Source organism: Ailuropoda melanoleuca, chromosome 5 (genome assembly GCF_002007445.2).
Source record: "Ailuropoda melanoleuca isolate Jingjing chromosome 5, ASM200744v2, whole genome shotgun sequence".
Lineage (NCBI taxonomy): Eukaryota > Metazoa > Chordata > Mammalia > Carnivora > Ursidae > Ailuropoda > Ailuropoda melanoleuca.
The window spans coordinates 31,105,490-31,130,916 of NC_048222.1; the positions used below are offsets into that span (position 1 = coordinate 31,105,490).

At 47.2% G+C, this 25,427-nt stretch overlaps 1 protein-coding gene across 5 annotated transcripts in view; it reads left to right on the forward strand.

Moving 5' to 3' along the window:
• The window catches only part of PNPLA1 (patatin like phospholipase domain containing 1), a 44,991-nt gene that overhangs the window by 12,466 nt on the left and 7,098 nt on the right, over positions 1–25,427 (forward strand). For all 5 annotated transcript variants that reach the window (XM_019794184.2, XM_019794187.2, XM_019794185.2 and 2 more), the window contains 6 exons: positions 10,127–10,359; positions 11,490–11,555; positions 12,757–12,966; positions 15,003–15,063; positions 22,477–23,061; positions 24,033–24,111. In XM_019794184.2, the coding sequence (XP_019649743.2) occupies positions 10,127–10,359; positions 11,490–11,555; positions 12,757–12,966; positions 15,003–15,063; positions 22,477–23,061; positions 24,033–24,111 (1,234 nt within the window). The remainder of the gene's footprint in view (positions 1–10,126; positions 10,360–11,489; positions 11,556–12,756; positions 12,967–15,002; positions 15,064–22,476; positions 23,062–24,032; positions 24,112–25,427) is intronic.

The window sequence follows — 25,427 nt, forward strand, 5'->3', positions numbered from 1 at the left end:
TTCCTTAAAACAGGAAGGAGAACCTCCATTTTTTCCTGCGCGTGCGTGTGTGCGTCCCTGCGCGCGTACGCTCCTGAGCGCATGCGTATATGTGTGCGCGCGTCCTTCATGGAACCTGGATTTAAGTTCTGGCTGCTGAGTGCGCTCTCGGAATCAAAATGTCTTCATCGGAAATCATTCGCAGTTACTTATCTGCCCGAGATGGCAATATTTCCTGTAAGAAGTCACTCTGCTCTGGGGCGCCTGGGTGGCACAGTGGTTAAGCGTCTGCCTTCGGCTCAGGGCATGATCCCGGTGTTGTGGGATCGAGCCCCACATCAGGCTCCTCCACTATGGGCCTGCTTCTTCCTCTCCCACTCCCCCTGCTTGTGCTCCCTCTCTCACTGGCTGTCTCTCTCTGTCAAATAAATAAATAAAATCTTTAAGAAAAAAAAAAAAAAGAAGTCACTCTGCTCTGATCCGTGTCTTGATGTCATGCTATTAACAGCTATTTATCAAGCACTTAGAATGTGCCAGGCACTGTGCTCAACGCCTTGCACGAATCATTTACTCTTAATTCTCTCACAACCCCAAGGCAGACGCTATACTTATACCCATTTTAGAAAGGAAGAAACAGGTATTTAGAGAGATTAGATAACTTGCCATGGTTTATACAGCAGAGCCAAGACTGAGCTCTGTCTTAATTTCTACCTTCTCCATCCTCTTAAATCACAAGTTAAGATGTTGCTTTGCAAGCAACTCGACACCTTTCCTGCCAAACTCTGTGACCAAGCAATTATTTGCACATTGCTTAAGAAAGTGAGATCAAATGACATAATAAATGCAAAAGGGACTTTTTATAAAATCTGTAGAAGTGACATCACTGCGTGGTGATGGTCGTAACCCGCACTACCATTTTGAGATCGGTATCTTTTAAGTCACTCAAAGTAACGTGTGTTTTACATGTTTAACCTTTCCAGCCAAGTGGATAAAGGTTTCTTTCTCCCAAACAATCCTCTCAATTTTTAAGTTGAAGAGAATTGAATGGCAAATCTGGTCAAACTCTGAATGTGTTGGGTACACAGTAGAAATATCTAACAATTTAGAAAACAACTCATGCGGGTGAGGTCCTGCAATCCATTTCCCCCAACATCAGCAGGCATTAACTGAGCCCCTGCTGAGTGGCAGGCTCTGTGTGTCTAACAGCCCTGGTCAACTGTGTGTGTTTGTTTACTTCAATTATAATAAACGTTTAATTCTGGAATATTGCTAGATTTACAGCAAGGTTGCTAGAGACCATACAGGTAGTTTGATATGCCCTTCACCCAGTTCTCCCCTAATGTGAGCATCTTCATACCTATGGTACACTTGTCAACGCTAAGACATCAACATTGGTGTGTTACTATTAACGATATATTTTGCCAGTTTTTCTACTAATGTCCTTTTTCTGTCCCAGGATCTAATCCAGGATCCCTCACTGCATTTGGTGGATTCATTTCTAAACCAGCTCACTCAGTAGTAAGATATATTGTCTTTCTTGGTTCACTTTGGGATTAAATTCAGCAAAGATAGGGAGCTCCATTTCCAATACTATAGGGAAAACAGAAAAACAAACAATAAACAAACCTCCAGATCAGTTTGACTCCCATTTGAGTCAGGAGTTGACCCATTGCTTCAATTCTGTCCTCATGAAATCACCCCATAAGGAAGAATCTCCTCCCCGGCCCCAGCTCAGGGCCATGTGTCCATCAATGTGGGGGCAGGAGGTAGGACCAGGCTGACAGAGAAAACTGTTCTGTGGTTTGCTTTCTCACAACCCCAGGTCCAGCTGAGTCACTGGTTTCCTCCTTCCTGACCACCAGTTGGAAAGATCCCTAACAGCCTGGTAGAAAAGACATTCTTTGATCTCCTTCTTCAGTTCACTCATTCATTCATTTTTTTAAACATTCATTATTAATTTATTCAGCAAACATTTAAGTTCCTACAGTGTGCTAGGTACTGAACTAAGTGCTGGGAGCGTAATGTGGAACAAAACAGAAATAGTCCCTGCTTGTGGAACATTAAATATTTTATTTATTCATTCTTGAATACCTACTAAGTGTTCAACACTGAGCTAGGCAATCATGGGGGAGAAGGTATTCTTAATACACAACTTGTCCTCAAGGGATGCAGCCAGAGAAGCAGGACAGGCCACTCAAGACAGCCTGAGATAAATGGTGTGGACAGTAAGGGGAGACAGAGAGTGAACAGTGGGGGTGAGCAGGGAGGGCTTCGAGGAGGAGGCCCAGATCTTAAGCTGGGCTTAAGGGTGAGGTCTGCATGATTTAAAAGAAAAAGAAGGAAGGAAGGAAGGAAGAAAGAAAGAAAGAAAGAAAGAAAGAAAGAAGGAAGGAAGGAAGGAAGGAAGGAAGGAAGGAAGAAAGAAAGAAAGAAAGAAAGAAAGAAAGAAAGAAAGAAAGAAAGAAAGAAAAAAGAAAGAAAGGGAGAAAAGAATGAAACACTAGCACAGGCTATAATACGGGCGCACTTGAAAACATTCTTCTACATAAAAGAAGCCAAGGGGTGGCTGGGTGGCTCAGCCGTTAAGAGTCTGCCTTCAGCTCAGGTCGTGATCCCAGGGTTCTGGGATTGAGCCCAGCATCCAGCTTCCTGCTTGGCGGGAAGCTTGCTTCTCCCTCTCCCACTCCCCCTGCTTGTGTTCCCTCCCTTGCTGTCTCTCTCTCTGTCAAATAAATAAATAAAATCTTAAAAAAACAAACAGAAACTTTGAAGACTAGAGGGTGACAGGTTCGCACCTTTTGCCTTATCTCGGGGCCCCCTCAGTAGTGCAGGGAAAGTCTGGAGGGTAGGACAGGCCAGAGCCCAGAAAGGAGACAATATTGGTTTCTACCTTGGAGCAGGATCCCAAAGAGACTTCTGGTCCACCAAAGAAAACAGAGAGAAAAGAGCAGGGGCAATGGCCCTCAGAACATTCTGAGGCTCCAGAGAACCTTCTCGATATATTCCCTCTCTGCCTGTTTTATTTCAAGGTGATTAACAGATCCTTCTGTGGAAAGTTGGGGAGATTGTGCCTGGATTCTGGGGAGAGGCACACAGGGGCCAGGGGAGGCTCCAGGTGCTGGAAAGAGCCCCACAGTTACCTTGATAGGAGCCCAGGTGAGGAACCAGTGGGAGTCACCACTGTTTCCATGGCAACCTGATATAAACCGATATGAACTTTTAAAGCCAATTCTATAGTAAACTCTTAGGGTTAGGAAAAGGTCTGTGTGAAAGATTGTTATCATCTGCAGAAGAGTATTGGTTTGTGTTGTGTGTGTGTGTGTGTGTGTGTGTGTTTAAGTGCGTACTAGGTCAGAGTTGTTTTGCCTTTGGTTAAAGCCTTATAATGTGCATTCAGAACAGAGTAGAAAAATGTGAGTTTTCTCATACATGCCACTTCTAGTGTCTGTTACTATAGACTGTGTGACCTAGGGTATATCCACCCTTTTTCATTTCTCCATCCATCCAACCACCCAGCCATCCAGCCATATTTACGGAGCTTAATCTTCATCCTGGGCTCGATTTCTTTCTTTCTTTTTTTTTTTTAAGATTTTATTTATTTATTTGATAGAGATAGAGACAGCCAGAGAGAGAGGGAACACAAGCAGGGGGAGTGGGAGAAGAAGAAGCAGGCTCATAGCAGAGGAGCTTGATGTGGGGCTCGATCCCACAACGCCAGGATCACGCCCTGAGCCGAAGGCAGACGCTTAACCGCTGTGCCACCCAGGCGCCCCCTGGGCTCGATTTCTTATCTACAAATGAGAGAATTAGTCTGGTTTCGTATTTTGACCTAGGCTCCTAGAATCTTAGGAGTTTTGAGGTGGTGCTTTCAGCAGCCACCTTCCTGGGGTGGGATGGGGCGACCCGGCAGAGTCTTGGCTTCAACCTAGAACAGCCCTGCTTTTAGCTGCTTTATGTATTGGATTTCCGCTTGAGATTTCTTTTGAACAAAGGCTCCCTGACTGAAAAATCGCTGCCCCAGAAGGTCTCTATGGATCTTCCCGTGGCAACACCATCGCTTCAAGTCAAACTGTTTTTCAATCAATGCCCCTGCAGTGTGGGGTATGGAAATAAAATGGCGAATAAACCAGAGTCACTACCCCTCGGGGGCTCGCTGTCACTGTGAGGATAAACTGAGATTGTAAGCGTGAAAACCCGCTTGGGTAAAAGACTGTGGTTAAGATAATAATAATTTTTATTATGATAGTGTGGTCGGACAGTCAAGGTATACCCACAGGGAAATGCAGCCTATAATTCAGCCTGCGATTAGGGACCAGGTAGGAGCAGCAGACTCCCAGGTGCTCCACGCAGGGACTTCGAGAATTGCAGGGCTTTCCTGGGAACGCAGCTCTGCTCGCCGCCGTCTCCCCTGGGGCCGCTGCGCCGCCTGCTTCCCCCCCGCCTCCCCCCGCGCTTATCGCGCCTGCTGCCTGGGAGCGGGCCGGCGGCGGGAGGAGGGGGGCGCCTGGCGGTGATTGGCTGAGCCGGAGGTTGTTGCTAGGCTACCAGTCCGCGGGAGACTGGGGCCACGGAGTCCCATCCTCCACGGCGCATCTCTCCCCCACCGCAGACCCCATCCGGGCACCCTGTGAAGGAGATTCCCCCGCAGTTTGAATTGTCAGCTGACAAGTGCCCATCTTTCTAGGATTTTTTTTCACTTGGCAGGAGGTCATGTGGAGGAGGGGAAGAGAAGCTGTTTTATTCTCGGATCACCTTCAGTAAGCTGCTTCTCTTTCTGGACCTCAGTGACCTCCTTCGATTCCTGAGGTCTATTCATTTATTCATTATTCATGCATGCATTCATGTTTATTAAGTGCCTCTTATGTTCCAGGCACCATATCAGGAACTAGGGACAAAGGAAAAACAAGATAGAGACCATCCTTGCTCTCACAAAGCTGGGATTGGGCTGGGGGGGGGGAGGTGGAGGACATTGGACATTTAAGCAAATAAATAAGATAATAAGATAAACACACATCTAATCCCCTTCCTTCCTCTTCAGTGATAGTTCTAAGCCCTGTCCCTTTTCCCTACTAAGTCTGTGGGGCCCCCCAAGTTGATAAGGGAGGGCGTGCAGATGCTGACAGTGCCTTTACTATCACCTCACTGCACTCTGAAACAGAGGGACACTCTCGTGTCCACAGTGCTTTTACTTTGCTCTTTTGCACCCCAAAGTGAGCCTGAGCATGCCTCAATAAAGATATGGGGCAGAGCTCATTGTCACCTGTTCAGGTGAGAAAGCCCAAAACCAGAAACATCAAGAAGACTTCTCCACGGTCACGAGGAGAAATACTGGCATAGCCTAACCGATAGTGAGCACTTACTATGCGCAGGAATTAAAAAAAAAAAATCTGCCTCATAACAATCCAGTTAAGGTATTATTATTCCCATTTTATAGGTGGCAAAATTGAGACTGGAAGAAGTTATTTGACTTGCCAGTGCTGGCCCACATAGCATGGGGCGAAGCTGGGATTTAAACCACATCCCCCGGCTCCACAGCCAGAACTCTTTCCACGAAATGGATCCGGCCCTAGAAAAGAGTGGCTGAGACCTGGAGTGGCTTCCAAATGCCCTTCGAAATCTCCTGGATCTTATTTCTTTATTTTTCTATTGAAATTCTTGGCACAATAGACCCATAAAACTTGATGAATTGGCCACAGTTACCAGTAACACCATCTTATTTCTGGATCTTATTTCTTTATTTTTCTATTGAAATTCTTGGCACAATAGACCCATAAAACTTGATGAATTGGCCACAGTTACCAGTACAGTTGACCATGTTATCCATCCCTCTATCTGGGTTGATTTTGCCTAAAGCTTTTACTGGGTAACGATGTCGAGTAGTTCTTCCCTGTGAGCATCTCCATCACTCGCTTTTCCTCCCTGTCAGGTTTTACTGAACATTGGGCACCCACCAGGGGTCATGGGAGGCTTGGTAGGAAAAGGTGAGTATGGCCCATCCTTGCTCTCGGGGAGTTCCCAGCTTATAGCAAAGGTTTCTGAAGGGCCTTCCGTAAGCAAAGCACAGTGATAGGCCTTAGAGAGGGGAGGACCATAAGGATCTTCCCCCAGAGAATCTTCTTCTTGGCTTAGGAGACAGACCACACTTAGATAATAAAAGGTGTGAAAGGAGGTGGGAGGAAGCAGAAGTGAATGTAAGGAGCGTGGGCTGGGGGTGGGAGAGCCAACCTTGGGTCTCCTGCGGTGCTGCTTTTAAATGCCATCTTGCTGTGGTCAGTGTGGGATACCGTGTCTCAGAGCCCAGCAGCCTGCAGCTTGGAAGAAGGACTTTAAATGGGAGAAGGTGCTGGAAAGTACAGAGATGCCTAAAGAAGCAAGCTAAATTTATCCCTTCTCCCAGCACCCAGCAATTGCTATGCTTAACACTTGACTTTCTATCAACAGAGACTTGTTTAACCAGATTAGTTGCTTCTCCCTTGGCTGGGAAAAGAGAGAGAAAGGAGGGAGAAACACATTCAAGCCTCTGCCCCCAGCTCAGGTCATGATCTCCATGATCTCAGGGTCCTGGGATCGAGCCCTGTATCAGGCTCTCTGCTCAGCAGGGAGTCTGCTTCTCCCTCTCTCTCTGTGCCCTCTCTCTCTCTCTCTCTCTCAAATAAATAAATAAATAATCTTTAAAAAAGAAGGAAGGAGGGTAGGAAGGAAGGAGACAGAGAGAGACAGAAAGGGATGGTCAGAGAATGAAGACAGAGACACAGAGAGAGACCTGAAAAGGAGCAAGGAGAGATAGGGATAAAGGCAGCCTTTGCCCCACAGCCCCAGTGAACAGCAGGAAAGAATGTGAAACTGGGCACCTGAGAGGGGAAATCAATCTCCTGCCCCCTCCCTCCCCGAGTACATGATCCTGGCTGGAGCACTGCTGATTTCTAGACAGCACCACTTTCAGATGTGAGTATCCTGGAGATGTCTATACTATTTCTATTGTCTTGGCCACTGCTTTGTCCCTGTCACCCATCACCGCTCCCGAAGAGCTGAGAGTGGACCGTAAATGGATGATACATGAAAGCCATGATTAAACTAAGCAGTACAAGATGAAATATGGATGCTTTTGACCTAGCATTCCCACCTCTAGGAATTTATCCTAAGGACAATAATTAAGGACATTGAGGAAAAAATTAGCATGAAATTATTCCCTACAGCATTGTTTAGAAAAGGAAAGAAACAAACTGCATTTCCAACCCCTACTGGGCACCAGCTCAGCAAATAATGGTATAACCTTACAGTGGCTTTCCGTGCTACCCGTAAACTGCGTCTAAATAGGTACTTATTGATGTGGAAAGGCCTGATTTATTAGGTTAAAAAAACAAAACTAAGTTACAAAATAATGTATGCACTATGACTCCATGTAAGTATTCTTACATGTAAGAATACGTATAAAACAGAATCTAGGAGGACGTAAACTAGATGTTAATCTCTGGCTGAAGGGCTTCCAAGGCACTTCAGTTTTTTTCTTTTTGCATATCTGCCTTTTAAAAAAGATTTTATTTATTTATTTGAGACAGAGAGAGAACACAAGCTGGGGGAGAGGGGCAGAGGGAGAGGAAAAGGGAGAAGCAGACTCCCCTTGAGCAGGGAGCCCGATGAGGGGCTCCACCCCAGGACCCCGGGATCACGACCTGCAGCAAAGGCAGATGCTTAACCGACTCAGCCACCCCCATATCTGCAATTTTAACAATTATTTCCCCCCCAAGCAATATGTATTTCTTGTGCAGTGGGAATGAATTTCCTTCCATCGTCCCAGCAAGCCTCTCCTGCGGGGAGTCCTGGTGTGGAGGGGCAAACTGAACCAGCAGGTGCTCCTGGCTCAGAGGCATTGTGGGAAAGGCCACCAACCCATGCAAGGCCCCTCAAGCTGCTCATTAAGAATTCCAAAAACAGGGGCGCCTGGGTGCCTCAGTCGTTAAGCGTCTGCCTTCAGCTCAGATCATGATTCCAGGGTCCTGGGATCAAGCTCCACATCAGCATTGGGCTCCCTGCTCAGCGGGAAGCCTATTTTCACCCTCTCCGACTCCCCCTACTTGTGTTCCCTCTCTCACTCTCTCTCTCTCACTGTCAAATAAATAAATAAAATCTTTAAAAGAAAAAAAAAAAAAGAATTGCAAAAACAGCGTGTTCCCACCCTGGTCTGACTCCCCATCCTGACCGGTCTTGTGGGCGAGAACTCAGTGACCTAGCCCCTTGGTATCCAAACGCACAGTCGCTTCGTAACCAGCCAACTACAGTGAGTTGGCCATCACCCGCCCCTGAGGGTAAACGCGGTCGGTACAAGTTGGCACAGGGTAAAGCTAACCTTGCTAAAACCTCGGGGTCTTCCCACCTCCCGAGAGCACCGTCCCCTGTCACACGTGACAGCCAAGGTGCTCTGTTGTTCAGGGCGGTCCCTACTACGCATATGCAGTTGTGATTCTGAATGTTGGTGAGGGAGGGGAAAAAGAAGCTGTCACCATGGCAACCCAGGCTCCCTCAGCCTCTGGGATCAGTCCAACGCGCAGGGAGACATGCGGTTTCGAGTCAGGACAAACAGTGCCGGGCTGTCTGACCTCAGGCGAGGCCCTTAGTTTTCTCTGCCTCAGTTTCTACATCTGTAACACGACGCCGAAGCTCTTTATCCCACCCACCTCCAGAATTACCGAGGAATCACCCGCGAACGAACCGTAAGACTCAGGAGGTTGAGCACGGCCCTGGCTTTGGTTTGTCTCCAAATTGCTGTGTCTGACTTTGGGCAAATCATTTAACCTCTCTGTGACTCAGCTGCTCTATTTGTAAATGGGAAAATAATGTCCACTGTGATGACTTCCCAGTTATATTGTCAGGCACCCGTAAGAATCCCGGAATCTCCACGTTGGAAGGAATCTTTGCGCTCATGCAGGAATCCCTTTGATAAGTTCCCTGACTGAGGTACTTGTCCCCCCTCCGCTTGATTACCTCCAGCGGCAGAGAGCTCATGATGCCCAACTTCTCAAATAACTGTTGCTACGTGACGCTAATTGTAAGAAAGTTCTGTATGGGGTGTTTTACAGTTACATACTCATTAAAAAGTTAGCAAGCCTTTTTGGAGCTATTGCTGCTTCTGATTTTGCCGGAGGGCGTGCACGGGGTAGAAATCAGCAGCCACTGGCAAGGAGCAGGCACGGGCCCGGCTCTAGAAGCTTGTGGCTTAGTGTAGTGGAAGGAGTACGGGTTCGGGAGTCACACACTCTAGGTTAAAATCCCACTTTGTTCACTTGCCAGGCGGTTGGCCTTGGGCAAGTTATATCATCTCCCCGAGCCTCAGTCTCCTGATTAGTGAAATGCGGTTAGAAATGCATACCTCATTGTGTTGCTGTGAGAATCCGGCATGATAGCAGTTCTCATCGAGCTTACGGCCCTAACTTCCCCAGGGGATTTCTGGGGACTTGGGGTTCGGGGGGCAGGTTACACCTTTCTCTGCGATCCCCTGAACAACACATCTGCCCTCAGCCCCAGTCTGGCACATGCAGGCCTTTATGTGTGTGACCTGGCTGTGCCCCTCTCAGAAAGGGGGAGAAGGTTCCTCTCCCCATCCTGGAGACACCTGCAGCTTGGCCTGGCATAGCTTGTGTTCCACAGCTTACGGCCTTCTCTCTCTCAGGCCTATGCCAGGGCCTCTAAAGGGAAGATGGGCGCAATAGTTTCCGGACACAGTTCACCGCTCCCTGTAAGTCCCCGGCCTCAGGGCCAGTACCCCTTCCCTGAGCACAGATTTAGTGGGCACTAAGCAAAGTGTCACAGGGTGTCCCTTGGTGAAGGCCGTGTTTTAATAGGATCCCATGAGGCAAAAAACCTCTGAGACCCCAAAAGAATGTAGTCGGGTGGTAGATTTCCAGGCAAGTTGGGGAAAGATATTGTGGGGTAGGCAACTGGTCCTTTGTCCTCAAAAGAGCTGCAGGCTCCCTGGAGCCGGTGACTTAATTCTTCTGGGCCGTGCAGAATGACAGGTTGATCCCCGAGACCAAGCCTGCTTCGGAATTCTAGGGGCTTCCCATCTGTTGGCTGCAGGATAAGGTAGCCTGATTGCCACTGATTGTCCACAAGCTGCTGACCTGCCTGTCCCTCTCTGCTTCCTCCGCAGATGAGTATCTCAGAGTCCTCAACGTAGGGGTGGCCGAGGTGAAGAAATCCTTCCTGGGGCCCTTCTCGCCATCCTGCAAGATGGTGCAAATGATGCGACAGTTCCTGTACAGGGTCCTGCCTGAGGACTCCTACAAGGCCGCCACGGGGAAGCTGCACGTGTCCCTCACTCGGTTCACAGATGGAGAGAGTGTCGTGGTTTCAGAGTACACATCCAAGGAAGAGCTCATCGAGGCAAGGGGCGGGGCCCGGGGTGAGGGGGCCGGACCAGGGAGTGGGTCCCAGCTTGTGGAAACAGCCCCACATTCTGTCCCTTCTCTTCCAATGGCTCTTGATAAAACGTCTGAATTATCACTAAATGGGTTATCATGTAGGAAAGGGCACTCTGTGTGCCATCCTATGTTCATTAATATAAATTTTAGTTAGGAATTATTATCGTTAGTAAGGGCTGCGAATATGCCCAGTTATCTTTCGGGACAAAAGCGTTAAGTGGCATGACCCTCCGTCCCATCTCACCACTTCCCTTTCCTCTCCCGAATACAAGGCCCTTGCCACGCAGCCTACAGCCCCATGCTGGCATGGCCATGATCCTGGGAGTGGGGGAATGAATAGGCAGTAGGCAAGGACATCCCCTTCACCTACCTCATGTCCTCCTGGATTTATTGGCACTCAGGTCTTCAAGACTTTTCTCTCCCATCCACCTCCTATCAGCTCCTGCTTTTACTTCTGCCAACCAGAGCAAACCGCACACAAAGCAGACCTCTGGACCTTTGCACCTGCTGTGCCTTCTGCCTGGGATGCCCTTCCTTGCTTCCCAGCTCACTTCACCTGCTTGACAAGACTCTAGTCACTCAGCCTGGGAACTTGCCTTCATCACCTGCCTGCCCCACACCCATAAGGTTGGGTACTTCCCCTTAGAGCCACAATCCCCATGCTCAGCTCCATCCCAGCCCCTGTCACCCTGTGTACTGTCACCTACTTGCTTACTCTCCCCTGTTGAGTGTTCCCAAGGGTGCACATCTCACTCTCCTTTGATCCCAGAGCCCAGCCCTGGCCACATACACATTGATGGTTACTGAATTCCACTGGATTCATGGAGATATGGTGCCAGAAGGAACCCTGGAGGTCACTGAGGCTGCCTGGTCTCTTTAAAGCTGTATCGGGGCCAGACTACCAAGTAGGTTAACAAGGACCCAGCTCTTTGGGGCCAGGCCAGGAATTGAACCTGGGGCTCCGCTCCCCAGGGCAGCGCCTCTGCCTTGGTTTTAAGAAGGCCTGGGCTGGTGGTGGCCCAGACACCGGCTGGGGAGCCGCCCCCCCCCCCCCCCCCCCCCCCNGCATCTCCACTCGTTGTCTCCCCACAGGCCCTGTACTGCAGCTGTTTTGTTCCTGTGTACTGTGGCCTCATCCCCCCAGCTTACCGAGGCGTGGTGAGTGCTTCGGTGAGGGAGAGGGTGAGCCAGGACCCAGAAGCGCCCTGTGGCCCCCATCTGGGAGAGTAGAGGGGTGGTCTCAGAATTCAGTGGGAAGACCAAGGGTTGGGAAGATTCCTGTTTTTCTACTTAGAATTTCCAGTGTAGATGGATTTCTGGGGCCTTCAGATGAACTTTCCCTCCACACATTGGGCTTCACTCTGGACTAATCAAGACTAGTCAAGACTCCCTAGGCTTGCTGGACTTGCCCATACTTGACAGAGAGCGTAGAATATGGACCCTGTGACGTGTACCTGGAACCGTGAATGTTGGGAACCTTTAACGTCATCTAGGCCAGTGCACTTGAATCACGGGGTGAGGGGGAGGTGTCTTGTAAAATAATGTGAATTCTGATCCCCTAGGCCTGGGGCGGGACCAGAGACCCTGCATCTCCGACCAGCTTCGGCTGATGGCTGACGCCGGTACTGCGGGTCCTCAAACCACGCTCTGAGTAGGGGGATCTAACCCAGGGCCCTTCCTCATTTTATACAGACAGCAGATGAGATCCAGAACTCAGGGTTCAGCTAGGTGATGGAGCACATACTGTGATGCCAGCCGTGTACTCCTCACGCATCCCCGAGAGTTAGAACCTCAGTATCTGTGGTCCTTTGTTCACAACTGAGGCGACAGGAACCCCAAGAGGGAAGGGCTATATGGCGGCTGGTGGCCAGGCCATGGTCAGGGGTGTTCTGGAGAGTGCTGACGATATCTGACCTCAGCAGAGGGAGGCAGATTGGACCCACAGCAGTCTGGAAAAGGGGATACTCCCCACCCTGCTCAGACCCACCATGTGTTCACCTTCTCAAAAGGCCATGGGAACGGGCTCCAACCCCCCTGCCCTGCCCTTAGCAGTTGAGTGGCTGAGGAGGGGTAGCCTGGGAGGGGGAGCCGTGACAGGGGAGCATTTACTCGTGCTTTATCCAGAGTATGAATGGCCTTCTTCCCCCCCAGACTCAGCACCATAGATGGCTGAGGGGAGACAGTGTAGGGACAGAGCACTAGGCTGGGAGTTCAGGGGCCCCTGGGGACACTCCACTCAACCACCTGGACCTTAGTCTCAAGGCTTGTCCCAAGGGACCGATTTCTTAGGTGGACTCCCTGAGTGGGGAAGAGGACCTCTGACCCCATGAGCATTTATGACTCTGCCTGCCCCCCATAGCGCTACATCGACGGGGGCTTCACAGGCATGCAGCCCTGCTCCTTCTGGACCGACGCCATCACCATCTCCACCTTCAGCGGGCAGCAGGACATCTGCCCCCGGGACTGCCCCGCCATCTTCCACGACTTCCGCATGTTCAACTGCTCCTTCCAGTTCTCCCTGGAGAACATCGCCAGGATGACCCATGCCTTGTTCCCGCCGGACCTGCTGGTGAGAGGAGGGGCCCGGAAAGGAGGGGGACCTGGGGAAGGTGATAGGACCTAAGTGACCTTGAACAAGGCCCGTAAGTGCTCCCAGCCTCAATTTTCTTCCCTGTAAAATGAGATGATGTCAGAACAACTGATAGGGTGTTACCTGAACTTTTCCACTCTGACATGCAATGCAGGCTTCAGCAACTATGGCCCATGGGCCAAATCCACCAAGTGGCTTGTTTTTTTGGGTTTTAACTTCAATTTTATTTACTTTACTTTTCGAAAAATATTTTATTTGTTTATTAGAGAGAGAGAGCACGAGTAAGGGCGAGGGGCAGACGGAGAGGGAGAAACAGACTCCCCGATGAGCAGAGGCCTAACTCGGGGCTCAATCCCAGCACGCCCAGATCAAAACCTTTCCAAAACTGCTCTAAAAAATGTCTACGTGTCTTTACAAAATGCACGTCTTTCAGGCACCTGGGTGGCTCAGTCAGTTATGTGTCTGCCTTCGGCTCAGATCATGATCTCAGGGTCCTGGGATTGAGTCCCTTGTTGGGCTCCTTGCTTAGCCGGGAGCCTGCTTCTGCCTGCCACTCCACCTGCTTGTGCTCTCTCTCTCTCTGATAGAGAAATAAATAAATAACAAAATTCATGTCTTTCTTTGGCAAGAAGTGTGATCCTGGGAGTAGGCACCAAGTTTCACTCATTTCTTTGACTACACACTATGTCTACGGAGGGCACTGCTTATAGAAGGTTCTCAGCAATTGTTGTTTGAATGATAACTCCTCTAAGCCAGTTTTGTGACTTACAGTCTAATTATTGTTTACAAAACTCATAATCAAAACACTATCACGCTTAGTCAGGCAATGGATACACAAGATATTTTATTAATCTGATTGACTCTTCGTCCTCCAGCTGTGTTAGGAATTCCAGCATCTGCCTTATACTAATTTATCAGTAAAGACTGTATCTATTTACTCGCATAAAAGCAATCCACCAATAGGCAGTTCAAGAAAGATAGAACACAGGGGCGCCTGGGTGGCACAGCGGTTGAGCGTCTGCCTTCAGCTCAGGGCGTGATCCCGGCGTTGTGGGATCGAGCCCCACGTCAGGCTCCTCAGCTGTGAGCCCTGCTTCTTCCTCTCCCACTCCCCCTGCTTGTGTTCCCTCTCTCGCTGGCTGTCTCTATCTCTGTCTAATAAATAAAAAAAAATAAAATAAAAATAAAAAAATAAAAAAAATAAAAAAAGAAAGATAGAACACATACACTGTCTGCATCAGAGCGTCTCAAACTTGAGTTTCTGCTCACGGTCAGTGCTTGACCTGCTTTCTCAAGGTGGCTTGTTTTTATATAACCTGTGAGCTCAGAATGGGCTCTCCATTTTTAGAGGGTTGATAAGTAGAAGAAAGAGAAGGAAAAGGAAAAAAGGAAGAAGGAAAAGGAGGAGGAGAAGAAGGAGGGAGAAGGAGGAGGGACGAAGAAGAGGAGGAAGAACGAGAGCGGGAGGAACTAGAAGAGATAGAGACTATCTGTGGCATTCAAACCCCCAAATATTTACTATCTGGCCCTTTTCAGAAAGGCTTTGTGGGCAGTATCTCATGCAACCCCCCAGCATCCTCTGCAATAGATACGACCATTATTCCCATTTTACAGGTGAAGAAACTGAAGCCATGAGAGGTCACAGCCACACAGCTGCACAGCCAACGAGTGGCAGCACTGGGATTTGAACCCAGTCTCCAAACTCTGCTCTTCATCTGGCCCCAGTGCAGCTTCCCTGGTTCTACCATAAACATCTCACCCTCTCCCACCAGAGGAAGCTGATGATCAGCTGTCAATGGCTTAACACATTATTGCACCGTCACTATGGACACGCGATCAGTAACTGCTCCCCACTTCCTGGCAGATAGTGAGGGATAGGACACTGGGTGGGTCCATTTTGAAAAGCCCATTAAATAAAGCTCAAGGGTAATGAAAGGAGCTGCTCCGGGTGAGGAGAGCTTGGCTCTCTCCATGACTGCAGCCTTAGTCACCGTCCTGCTGTCGCCTCCTTGCAGATCCTGCACAACTACTACTACCGAGGGTACGAAGACGCCGTTTCCTACTTGAGGAGGCTGAGTAAGTACAAGGAGGGGACCCAGGAAGGGGTGGGTTGGGGCGGGGCTAAGACCGGAAGTGGAGGGGCTGAGCGGAAGAGTGTTCCCCTCAAATTTATGAGCTGGAGACGCCCTTCCCCAGGAGCGCGGGGAATGGGCGCAAGGACCCGTCGGCAGCTTGCATTGTCCCGGAAACGCCACTGTGTCCAAAAATTAAGATCTCTGTGGGAAAGTGGTTTTTAGGGTCACTGTTGGGACCGTGGATAGGCTTTTGTACAGAAGCATTTCTGAACTTAGGGACTACGTTTAGGAAACACATAGCTCGCATCTTCCCGGAGAATTCCATTTTCATGTCATTTCACTTTATTCTCTTTCCCCAAACAATCGCGTTGTTATGTTAGAATCGCACGTGACTGGTTTATATTCCTGTAAGACTCTGAGTGACATTGATCAACAAATGAGAGGGAAGAGCCTGTACCCTGTGTTGGTTTAGCAAGTGTGGTCCCTACCCCCGCACGGCCTCTGTGCATTCTTGCGTGGAAGATTCCAGTCACATGTATTACGCACGCTAACTCCGTGAACACCATGGCAAACATCCTTGATAAAAGGGAAAGGAAAAAAATTTTTCCACACTTAGAATTGTTTCCATAGAACATATTTCCAGAAAAAAGGATTCCTGGACTGGAGGGTGTTTACCTAATGGTGTATGAAGTGGTTTTTTTTTGTTTCCCATGTTGTCATGTGGTCTCTGTGACTGTTTTTTTTTTGGCAATTGTGTGATATTCCATTACAGTTGTATAGAAAACTTTGTTCACTGTCCTAAGCCATGCTGTGGTGAACTTTTTGTGTACGTAGTTAAAAATATATATAAGGGATTGAATGTGGGTTTTTCCCTAGGATGCGTTGACTTCTTTTCCTTCAGAGTTGCTTCCTGTGTTCCCAAGCTCCCTTTGTCTTAACTCTTCCCTTTCTCCTGGGGCTATTCTCCAAATGAGGGGTGGGGGGCAGGAGAGTAGGATGGAGGGAATGTGGGTTCTGGAGGCAAGTAGGCCTGGGCCAGGATTCTCATCCCCCCTGGCTGTGTGAGCTCAGGGAAATCACTTGCCCTCTCTGTCTTGGTTCTCAATCTGTAAAAAGGGTTAAATCCTGGTTCCTGACACCTACTAACTGTGTGATCTTGAGTAGGTAATTCATTTCCTAGGACCTTGGTTTTCTCATCTGTATAAGAGGGCTGATCACAGAACCTACGTCAGAATTTTATTCCTAGACACAGTCAATCCAGCCCACTGACCCTCTGACCTAGGAGACAGAGCCCTCCTCTCATCTCTGTGCAGGACAGACTTCTCCTAACCCTGACTCTACTCAGGCAGCTCCCCCACACACACATTTACATGGGTCACAGCTGTGAAAACTAAGCTCCAAGTGTCCAAAAGGAGGACCACCTGAGAGGTGTCAGTGGGGTGTAGAGATGGGGTCTGACCTACAGAGCCTCAGGAAGGGGAGGGGGTGGCAAGGGCCTGGGGTCCTTTCCACCCCCAGCTGGGAAGCCCCGTCACTCTTTCCTCAGTCATGGTGTGTACTGGGGACGTGGGGCTGAGGGATCCCCTGATTTGGGACCAATTCCCTGCCTCAGGAGACCCTCCCACACACCTCAGGTTCCAGCCTGGCTGCCTGGTTACCACTGCACCTGTCTTGCCCCTAGAACTTCTTTCTCTTCCTCTCAGGGCAAGCTCTGGGCAGAGTTACAAAGTGCCTTGCTTTAGTATCTCTGGTGTCCCCCGTTTCTCAGTAACCCCTGTGCCAGCCTCTGGGAGGAACCCAGGGCCGTCTCATGCTCCCCTACCCATCTACCCTTAGCTGATGTGGACGCCATGGTGTAAATGGCAGTCTTAAACCCAAGGATGAGACTCTAATAGGAGCATTTCGGCCATCCACTAAACAATCAGGGCAGTGTATGGAGGATGGTGGGTTTTTCCAGGGGCCCTGGAATCACTCCAAGGAGGAACTGACACAACTCACAAGGAAGAAAATGTCTCTTGCTGGCTACTGGCTATTTTTGATTCCTCTTCCAATTTGCCAGTGTTCCCATGGCTTTCTCAGTGCAGGTTTCTTCAGCTCCGCCCCTAATCCTCTTGGGTTTGGTAGGGCTGGATTTTCCTCTCGGCACCAGATACGAGCAGGAGGTATGACGCATCCCGAGAAATTGCGGCTGGTGCCCAGAGCCACACTCTTAATTCCCACCTGCCATCTGGGAACAGAAAAACAGGAGTCCGCTCCAGCCTCCCACCCTACTGCTTTCTGGATGGGGGTCAGCTCCGGCAGAAGGCCACACCTGCAAGGTGTCGCCCTCAATTCCTCAACTCACAGCCTGGCATCCTCCTTTTCTGCCTTCCTCAGGGTTCACATCTGCCTAATTATTCCTGCTGCCAGGCAAGCTTCCCTCTCCACCCTTGGCCTCCCCTGGTGGCAGCCTTCTGCCAAAGGGAAGGGCACTGCTTGCTGGCATGCTTGAAAATCCACATTCCCCACACAGACATGTGGATGTGGGCGTTGAGTGAGGTTGGAGCTTAGAGGATGCCATGTCTAAAATTATCCATCTGGCATCCAGGCATGCCTGACCAGACCTTCCTCCCTCCCTCCCTCCCTCCCTCCCTGCCTGCCTTCCTTCCTACCTTCCTACCTACCTTCCTTCCTTCTTCCCTCCCTCCCTCCCTTTCTTCCTTCCCTCTTGACATTCTTCCTTCTCTTGTACCCTTCCTCCCTCTCACAATTTGTTAAGTTCTCTCTGCTCCCTGCCAACACACGCCTGTGAAACCAACACCACAATCAAGGGAGTGAACCATCATCCATCATGCCCAAAGTTTTCCTCATGCTCCTTTGTGACACTTTCCACCTTCCCCCAGTGCCCCTGATCAACTTTCTGTCATTATAGAAATTTCCAGTATGGATTTACAGTAGGGACTCTAGTTTGTCTGCATTCTTTCAGTATAATTATGCTGAAATTCATCATGTTACTGCATGTATAAATAGTTCATTCCTTTTTACATTCCATTCCATTTATGAAAACCCCACAGTTCATTTCTCCATTCACCCATTAATGAACATTTAGGTTGTATCCAGTTTGGGCTGTTATGAATAAAGTTGCTGTGAATACTCATGGAGTCTTTGTATGAACATATGCTTTCATTTCTCTTGGGTAAATACCTAGGAGAGCAATGTCTAGATGGTATGTGGATGTACATTTAATCTATATCTATATTTATGTAATATATGATTATATATATGTACAATTAGGGTAAAACACATAACATAAAGTTTACCATCTTAACCATTTTTTTAAAGATTTTTTATCTTTAAGTAATCTCTACACCCAATGTGGGTCTTGAACTCACAACCCTGAGATCAAGAGTTGCATGCTCTTCCAACTGAGCCAGCCAGGGCCCCACCATCTTAACCATTTTTAAGTGTACAGTTCAGTAGGGGTAAGTATATTCACGTTGTACAACCAATCTCCAGAACTTTCTCTTCTTGCAAAACTGAAACTCTATTCCCATTGATTGGCAAATCCTCATTTTCTCCCTCTCCTAGGCCCTGGCGACCACCACTCTATTTTCTATTTCTAGGAGATGGATTACTTCAGATACCTTATATCAATGGAATCATACAGTCCTTGTCTTTTTGTGACTGGTGTATCTCACTATCATAATGTCCTCCAGGTTTATCCATTTCATAGCATGTGACACGCACCTGTGTACATACCACATTTTCTTTATCGATGAACAATTTGAATTGCTTCTTCCTCTTGGCTATTGTGAATAATGATGCAATGAACACGGGTATGCAAATGTCCTATTTTCAATTCTTTGGAATATATACTAAGGACATATACCCAGATTGTATGTTTAACTTTTTAAGAAACTGCCAAATTGTTTTTTGAAGTGGTTGTACCATTTTACATTCCCACCAGCAATGCACGAGAGTTCCAGTTTCTCCTTATTATCACCAACACTGGAAATTGTCAGTCTTTTTAATTTTAGCCATGTGATTAGTTGTGTGATGGTATTATTTTTATTTGTCTTTCCTTAATGACTGATGATGTGGAACATCTTATCACATACTTATTTGCCATCTATGTATCTTCTTTGTTCAAGTGTTCAACTCTTTTGGTCATTTCCCACCTAGACCTATAATAAGCTTTATTTTTAAGAATAGTTTGAGATTTATAGAAAAAAATATGAGAATAGTACAGAGAGTTTCCATGTACTCCACATTCCCTATTATTATGTCTTACATTTGTTAGCTGTTATAGTATGGTACATATAAAATTCTGTACATAAGATAGTGTAGTGTTTACAATTAATGTACTAATATTGGTTATTATTAGCTGAAGTCCATATATTCAGATTTCCTTACTTTTTAACCTAATGTCCTTTTTCTGATCCAGAATCCCATTCAGGATGCCACATCCCATTTTGCCCTGATGTCTCTTTAGGTTCCTCTTATCTGTGACAGTTTCTCAGATGTTCCTTGTTTTTAATGACCTTGGCAGATTGGAATATGGGCCAGATATTTCGTGGAATGTTCCTTAGTTGGGGTTTGTCTGATATTTTTTTCATGATTAGACTGGAGTTCTATGTTCTGGGGAGGGAGACCACAGAGGTAAAGTGCCATTCTCATCACATTGTAGCAAAGGTATATGTTATCCACACGCCATATCACTCATGATGTTGACCTTGGTCATCTGTCTATAGTGGTGTTTATTGGGTTTCTCCACTGCGAAGTTGTTCTTTCTCCCCCCGTTCTATACTGTGCTCTTTAAGAAGAAGTTACTATGCACAACCCACGCTTAAGGGGTGGGGAGTTAGGCTTCACTTCCTTAAGGACAGGGTATCTACATAAATTATCTGGAATTCTTCTGCTTGGGAAAATTGTCTCTTCTCCCCCATTTGCATACTTCTTCATCCCCTTGTTTGTTTCAGTATGGACTCATGAGTACTTTTTTTATACTTTGAGTTATTATTCAGTCTTACTTGATTTATTTTGTTACTCAGATAGTTCTAGGTTTGGTCATTGGAAACTCTTTCAGTGGGCCTTTTTGCCTGCCTTAAAAATTGAATTGTTTGTTTTCTTATTTAAGAGCTTTTATGTATTCTAGATAGATGCCCTTTGTCTGAAATACAATTTGCAAATATTTTCTCTCAGTCTGTCATTTCTCTTTTCAATTCCTTAACAGTCTTCTAAAAAGGAGTTTTTAATTTTGATGGGGCCCATATTATTAATTTGCTTCCTTTATGGATCATGCTTTTGGCGTCTTATCTAAGAAATCTTTGCTTTACTCAAGATTACAAAAAGGTTTTCTCCTATGTTTCCACCCAGAAGTTTTATAGTTTTTTGGTTTTTCATTTGTGTCTATATTCCATTTTGAGTTAATTTTTGAATATGGCTCAAGATATAAAACAAAGTTCTTTTTTTGTTTTTTTCACATACCGATGTCCACTTGTTCCAGCATTGTTTTTGAAAAGACTACGCTTTCTCTATTGAGTGAAGTCAGTTGTCTCTATATGTCATGGGCCTATTTCTAGACCTTTTGTTTTGTGCCATTGATCTTTTTCTCTGTCTTTTCATCAGTATCATGCTGTTTTGATCCCTGAAGCTTTATCATAAATCTTGATACCAGGTAGTCTTAGTTTTCCATCTTTGTTTCTTTTTTTTTTTCTTTCAAAGTTGTTTACGTTATTCCAGGTCCTTTCTAATTCCATAGAAATTTTAGAATTAGATTGTGAATTTCTACACAAAATGCAGTCATGCTGTATTTGTCTTGGCAACCTATTCTCTCCTCCTCTACAATCACTACCTCAAGACTTCCCTTCTCCTTGATCCCCAGGAGAGGGCCTTGCCTCCAAACAACTTCACAGAGAAAAGCAAAGCCAACAGAGAGTTCTTTCAACTTTGTGCTACCAAATATACAAACTTAGTCTGCTCTGTCTCCCTCCTTCTTAGAACATTAAAGAAAGCAATCCTCTTCTTGCCTAAGGCCCACTCCCTACCTGTGCTCAGACCCCTTTCCATCACAGCACTCTTGAATTATCTCTTATCTCATCTCTCTTTTACATATCCAACCCCCACCTCTCAAATGGATCCTTACCAGCCACCTGTAGGTCTACTCCAGTCTTGCCTATTTTAACAACTTGGCCTTGGTTCCCCTCTCCCTCTCTCCTTGCTCAGTCCTGGCTTTCTCCTCTTCTCACTCTGCTTTTCCTCCCTAGACAATCTCCTCCATGGCCCCCATCACAGCTTCAGTGACCATCCATAGACGGACTCCCAAATGTACATCTCTAACCCTCATCTTTTCTCTGAGATCCAAACCCATATATCCAGCTGCCCACTTGTCATCTCTCCTTGGACATCTCTAAGGCCCCCTGAAATCTGCTTATCCCTGAACAAACTATAACCTGTGCCCTCCTCACTGCTCTCTTAACCCGTCCCCTCCATGGTCACCTTGTCAGCACCAGCATCCACCTGGTTGTACAAGCCACCTACCTCCTCTCTTCCCCCAGTCAATCCATTGCCAGTTCTCATTTATTTTACCTCCTAAACAGAATCTTCTATTTCTTCCTCCTTTCGGGTGCAAGGCCTAAACACCTCTCCACAGCAGCCTTACAGGTTTCCCTGGGTCCCCTATGCCCATCTCAGTGAGTCTCCACACAGCAGCCGCAGTGATCTTGTCAAAGCCAGAGACAGTACAGAATCCCCACTGCTTCTAGGTCTTTCATGGTCTCCGTGAAAACCAAGGGCCCTCAATGGTGCCTACACGCATGGTCAGGCCCCTGTGGCCTTCTCAGTCCCATCTCCCATCACAGTGTCCCCACCCCTTCTCCAACCATACAGACCTTTCGGGGCCCCCTCTTGCTCCCTCATCCTGTGACATTTGTGTGTGCTGTTCCCACTGTCTGAAATGCTCCTCTCCATCCCACCCTGACCATCCCCTGGACCCTCACTTGCCCTTCAGATCTCAGCTCAAAAGTTGCTCCCTCAGGGAAGCCTTCCCAAAGATGTCCTCCCTGCTTCCCTCTCTCCTAACATCATGTTCCTTTCTCACCCAGAACTTGGCTTGGTTAAAATGAGATTATTTGAGTAGTCAATGCCTGTCCCCAAGCCAGACTGTAAACTCCAAGAGGCCAAGAACCATCACACCTGTTTTTGTCCCCTTCACTTCTCAGTGCCTAGCACATATAGATGCTCAATAAATATCTGTTGAATAAGTGAATCAATACACAATCAAATACTCAATATAAATTTGAGTAAGTAAAGAAAGGCCATTGAAAAGCACTAATCCTGCTTATGAAAATAATTTGGGAAATCACTTTTTGCAAATGCCATGCTGATGCCAGGGGTTAGTAATGCCACCAGTGACCCCATGCTGTTGTCTTCCTAGATGCTGTTTACCTCGATTCTCCCTCCAAGAGAGTGATGTTCCCCCGTGTAGAAGTGTACTGCAACATAGAACTTGCCCTTGGCAATGAGTGCCCTGAACGCAGTCAGTCAAGCCTCCAAACGGAGCAGGAAGAATCCATACAACCTCACATACAGGGGGCTTCTGAAAGGGAAGGAAAGGGCAGCCAAGGTCTACTTGTGTCCTCACCTGTGCAGACACCTGAATCCACACGTGAGTGGCCTGTAGAATCACCTGTTTCACCACCTGTCTCTTCATTTGAGCAGTCACCTGCATCTCCGCTGGCCTCATCACCATCTCATTCTCCAGCTGACTTGCTCCCTGTATCATTCCCAGCTGTGCCCTTACTGCTCAGCTCCACACCTGCGCTGTCACGTGTATCACCACAGCAGCGGGTACAAATGACTGGATCACCTCCAATATCCCCATCCTCCCAGTCCTCTCTGTCACCCAGGCCATCCCTGGGGCCTTCATCTGTAGGGGCATCTCCAACACTGCCCCGATGTTCTCCTTCAGCGTCACCTGCACAACCACCTGTGGAGGAACTGGGCCCAGAACAGCCCCAAGGTATGGACCCGTCTGGCTTCTCACAGCTTCCTTATGTCTGGAGCCCCTCAGCAAGTGTGCCACAACATGGGAGCTGGTAACTGAGCTGATAACCATGGCTTTAGAAGGGCGCATTGGTTAAGTTAGCAGTTAGCTTTAGCGTCTCTACCTGTTTTGAGGATGGGCCACCCCAAGGGGGGCAGTGTTCTTGACATTTATTCATGTCTTTAGTCAGTGATTTTCAAAGGCTGGTCTCTGACCAACAGCAAACTCCTCACCTGGGAACTTGTTAGAAATGAAAATTCTCAGTCCCTACCATAGACCTACTAACTCAAGCAGGTGGGACCCAGTTATCTATATTTTTATAAGCCCTCCAGGGGGTTCTTTTGAGAACCATGATTGAGAACCACTGTACCAGAAGGTCTTTGTTATTGTGATAACCACTGTGCCAGGGCAGAGCTACTCAGAGTGCTCTGTGAACCAATGCTGGTCCCCAAAGTATGTGTTACTAATTTACAATGAAATGAGCACACAGGTTGAAAGTAAGCATTTAGAAATATTTATAGCCATGACATCCAAGAGCTTGGTCATTTTCCTACTAATTCATTGTATTGTATTTCACAAGAGTACTAGTCCATTATGGATTCCAAAAAAAGATTTGAAAAAGTTGGATCTTCACAACTGGCATCTTCTACAGATAGTTTGAGAAGCTCTGCTCTAGAGGCCTCAAAGCTAAACAATTCTCAGCTCCTCTCTCAGAAATCTCTCCTCTAGCAGAGGGGATGACAGAGATACCAACCAACCTCAAAAACACAGCACGAGTTATTAAGTACTACATTACTAACAAAAACAGTGTTGAAAGTATTCATGGAGATTAAGATCACTTCTCTCTGGGGGGTTAAGGAAGGCTTCTTGGAAGTGACAGGTGAGTTGAAATGGACAAGATTTTGCCACCTCACTCATGTCTCTTCTATTTTTACTTTTGACTGTAGCTCCCCTTGCCTTTTCAAATACAAAAGGTGCCGTGCCTTTGGTTAATGTGAAGGAAGCCACCAGTAGGCCTCACGCAATGTAAGTTTCTCCTTAATTGGGGACACATTTTTTCCTTTGGCCCAGGGGAGGGGGGCCCAGCTAAGGGAAATTTTCCTTCTTTTTAGCTGTCCTAGGAACACTGGGATCCTTTTCCAGTTTGTGTGATTACAGTCTACCCCTTTACACTTCTCTCTTCTTCAGCGGGGGCAACGAATGGGAAATGAGCCGTTCATGCTCTCAATGTCATTCTTTGTCAGCTCCTTCCTGTGCTCACTGGGGAATGCATGCACCTTCTCTGAGTGCAGTGGGAGAATGTGCACCCCCTCATGTCTTACTCTCTGGTGGTGTCTCAGTTCAGGGGAGCTAGCAGCCATGCTACAGCCTAGCCTGAGGTAGGCTATTTCCTGCATGGTATGAATTGTGGGACTCTGTCAAAGGCCTCCTTTATTTATTTATTTATTTTTAAAATTATGATATGTTAGTCACCATGCAGTACATCATTAGTTTTGATGTAATGTTCCATGATTCATCATTTGCGTATAACACCCAGTGCTCCATGCAATACGTGCCCTCCTTAATACCCATCACTGGGCTAGCCCATCCCCCCACTCCCCTCCCCTCTAAAACCCTCAGTTTGTTTCCCGGAGTCTAGTCTCTTGTGGTTCATTTCCCCCTCTGTTTACCAACCCCCCTCATTTTCCCCTTCCTTCTCCTAACGATCTCCCTGCTATTCCTTCTGTTCCACAAATGAGTGAAACCATATGATAATTGTCTTTTTCTGCTTGACTTATTTCACTTAGCATAATCTCCTCCAGTCCCATCTATGTTGATACAAATGTTGGGTAATCATTCTTTCTGATGGCTGAGTAATATTCCGTTGTACATATGGACCACATCTTTCTCTATTCATCTGTTGAAGGGCATCTCGGCTCCTTCCACAGTTTGGCTATTGTGGACCTTGCTGCTATGAACATTGGGATGCATGTACCCCTTCTTTTCACTACATCTGTATCTTTGGGGTAAATACCCAGTAGTGCAATTGCTGGGTTATATGGTAGCTCTGTTTTTAACTTTTTGAGGAAACCCCACACTGTTTTCCAAAGTCAAAGACCTCCTTTTATCCAAATTATTTTCTATCAGCACAAAAAGAGGGCTAATATTCCTATGTTATAGATTGTCCTCAGAAAATCTTTTTTATAATGCACATCTATTGTCTGGGTTGTGTGACATGTTCTCCAATACTTACCTTCACAGTCATTCTGAGAGGGCCTGAGGATTGGTTTTTTTTTTTTTTAAGATTTATTTTTATTTATTTTTTAGAGAGAGACTGTGCAAGCACAGGGGTGGGGAGCAGT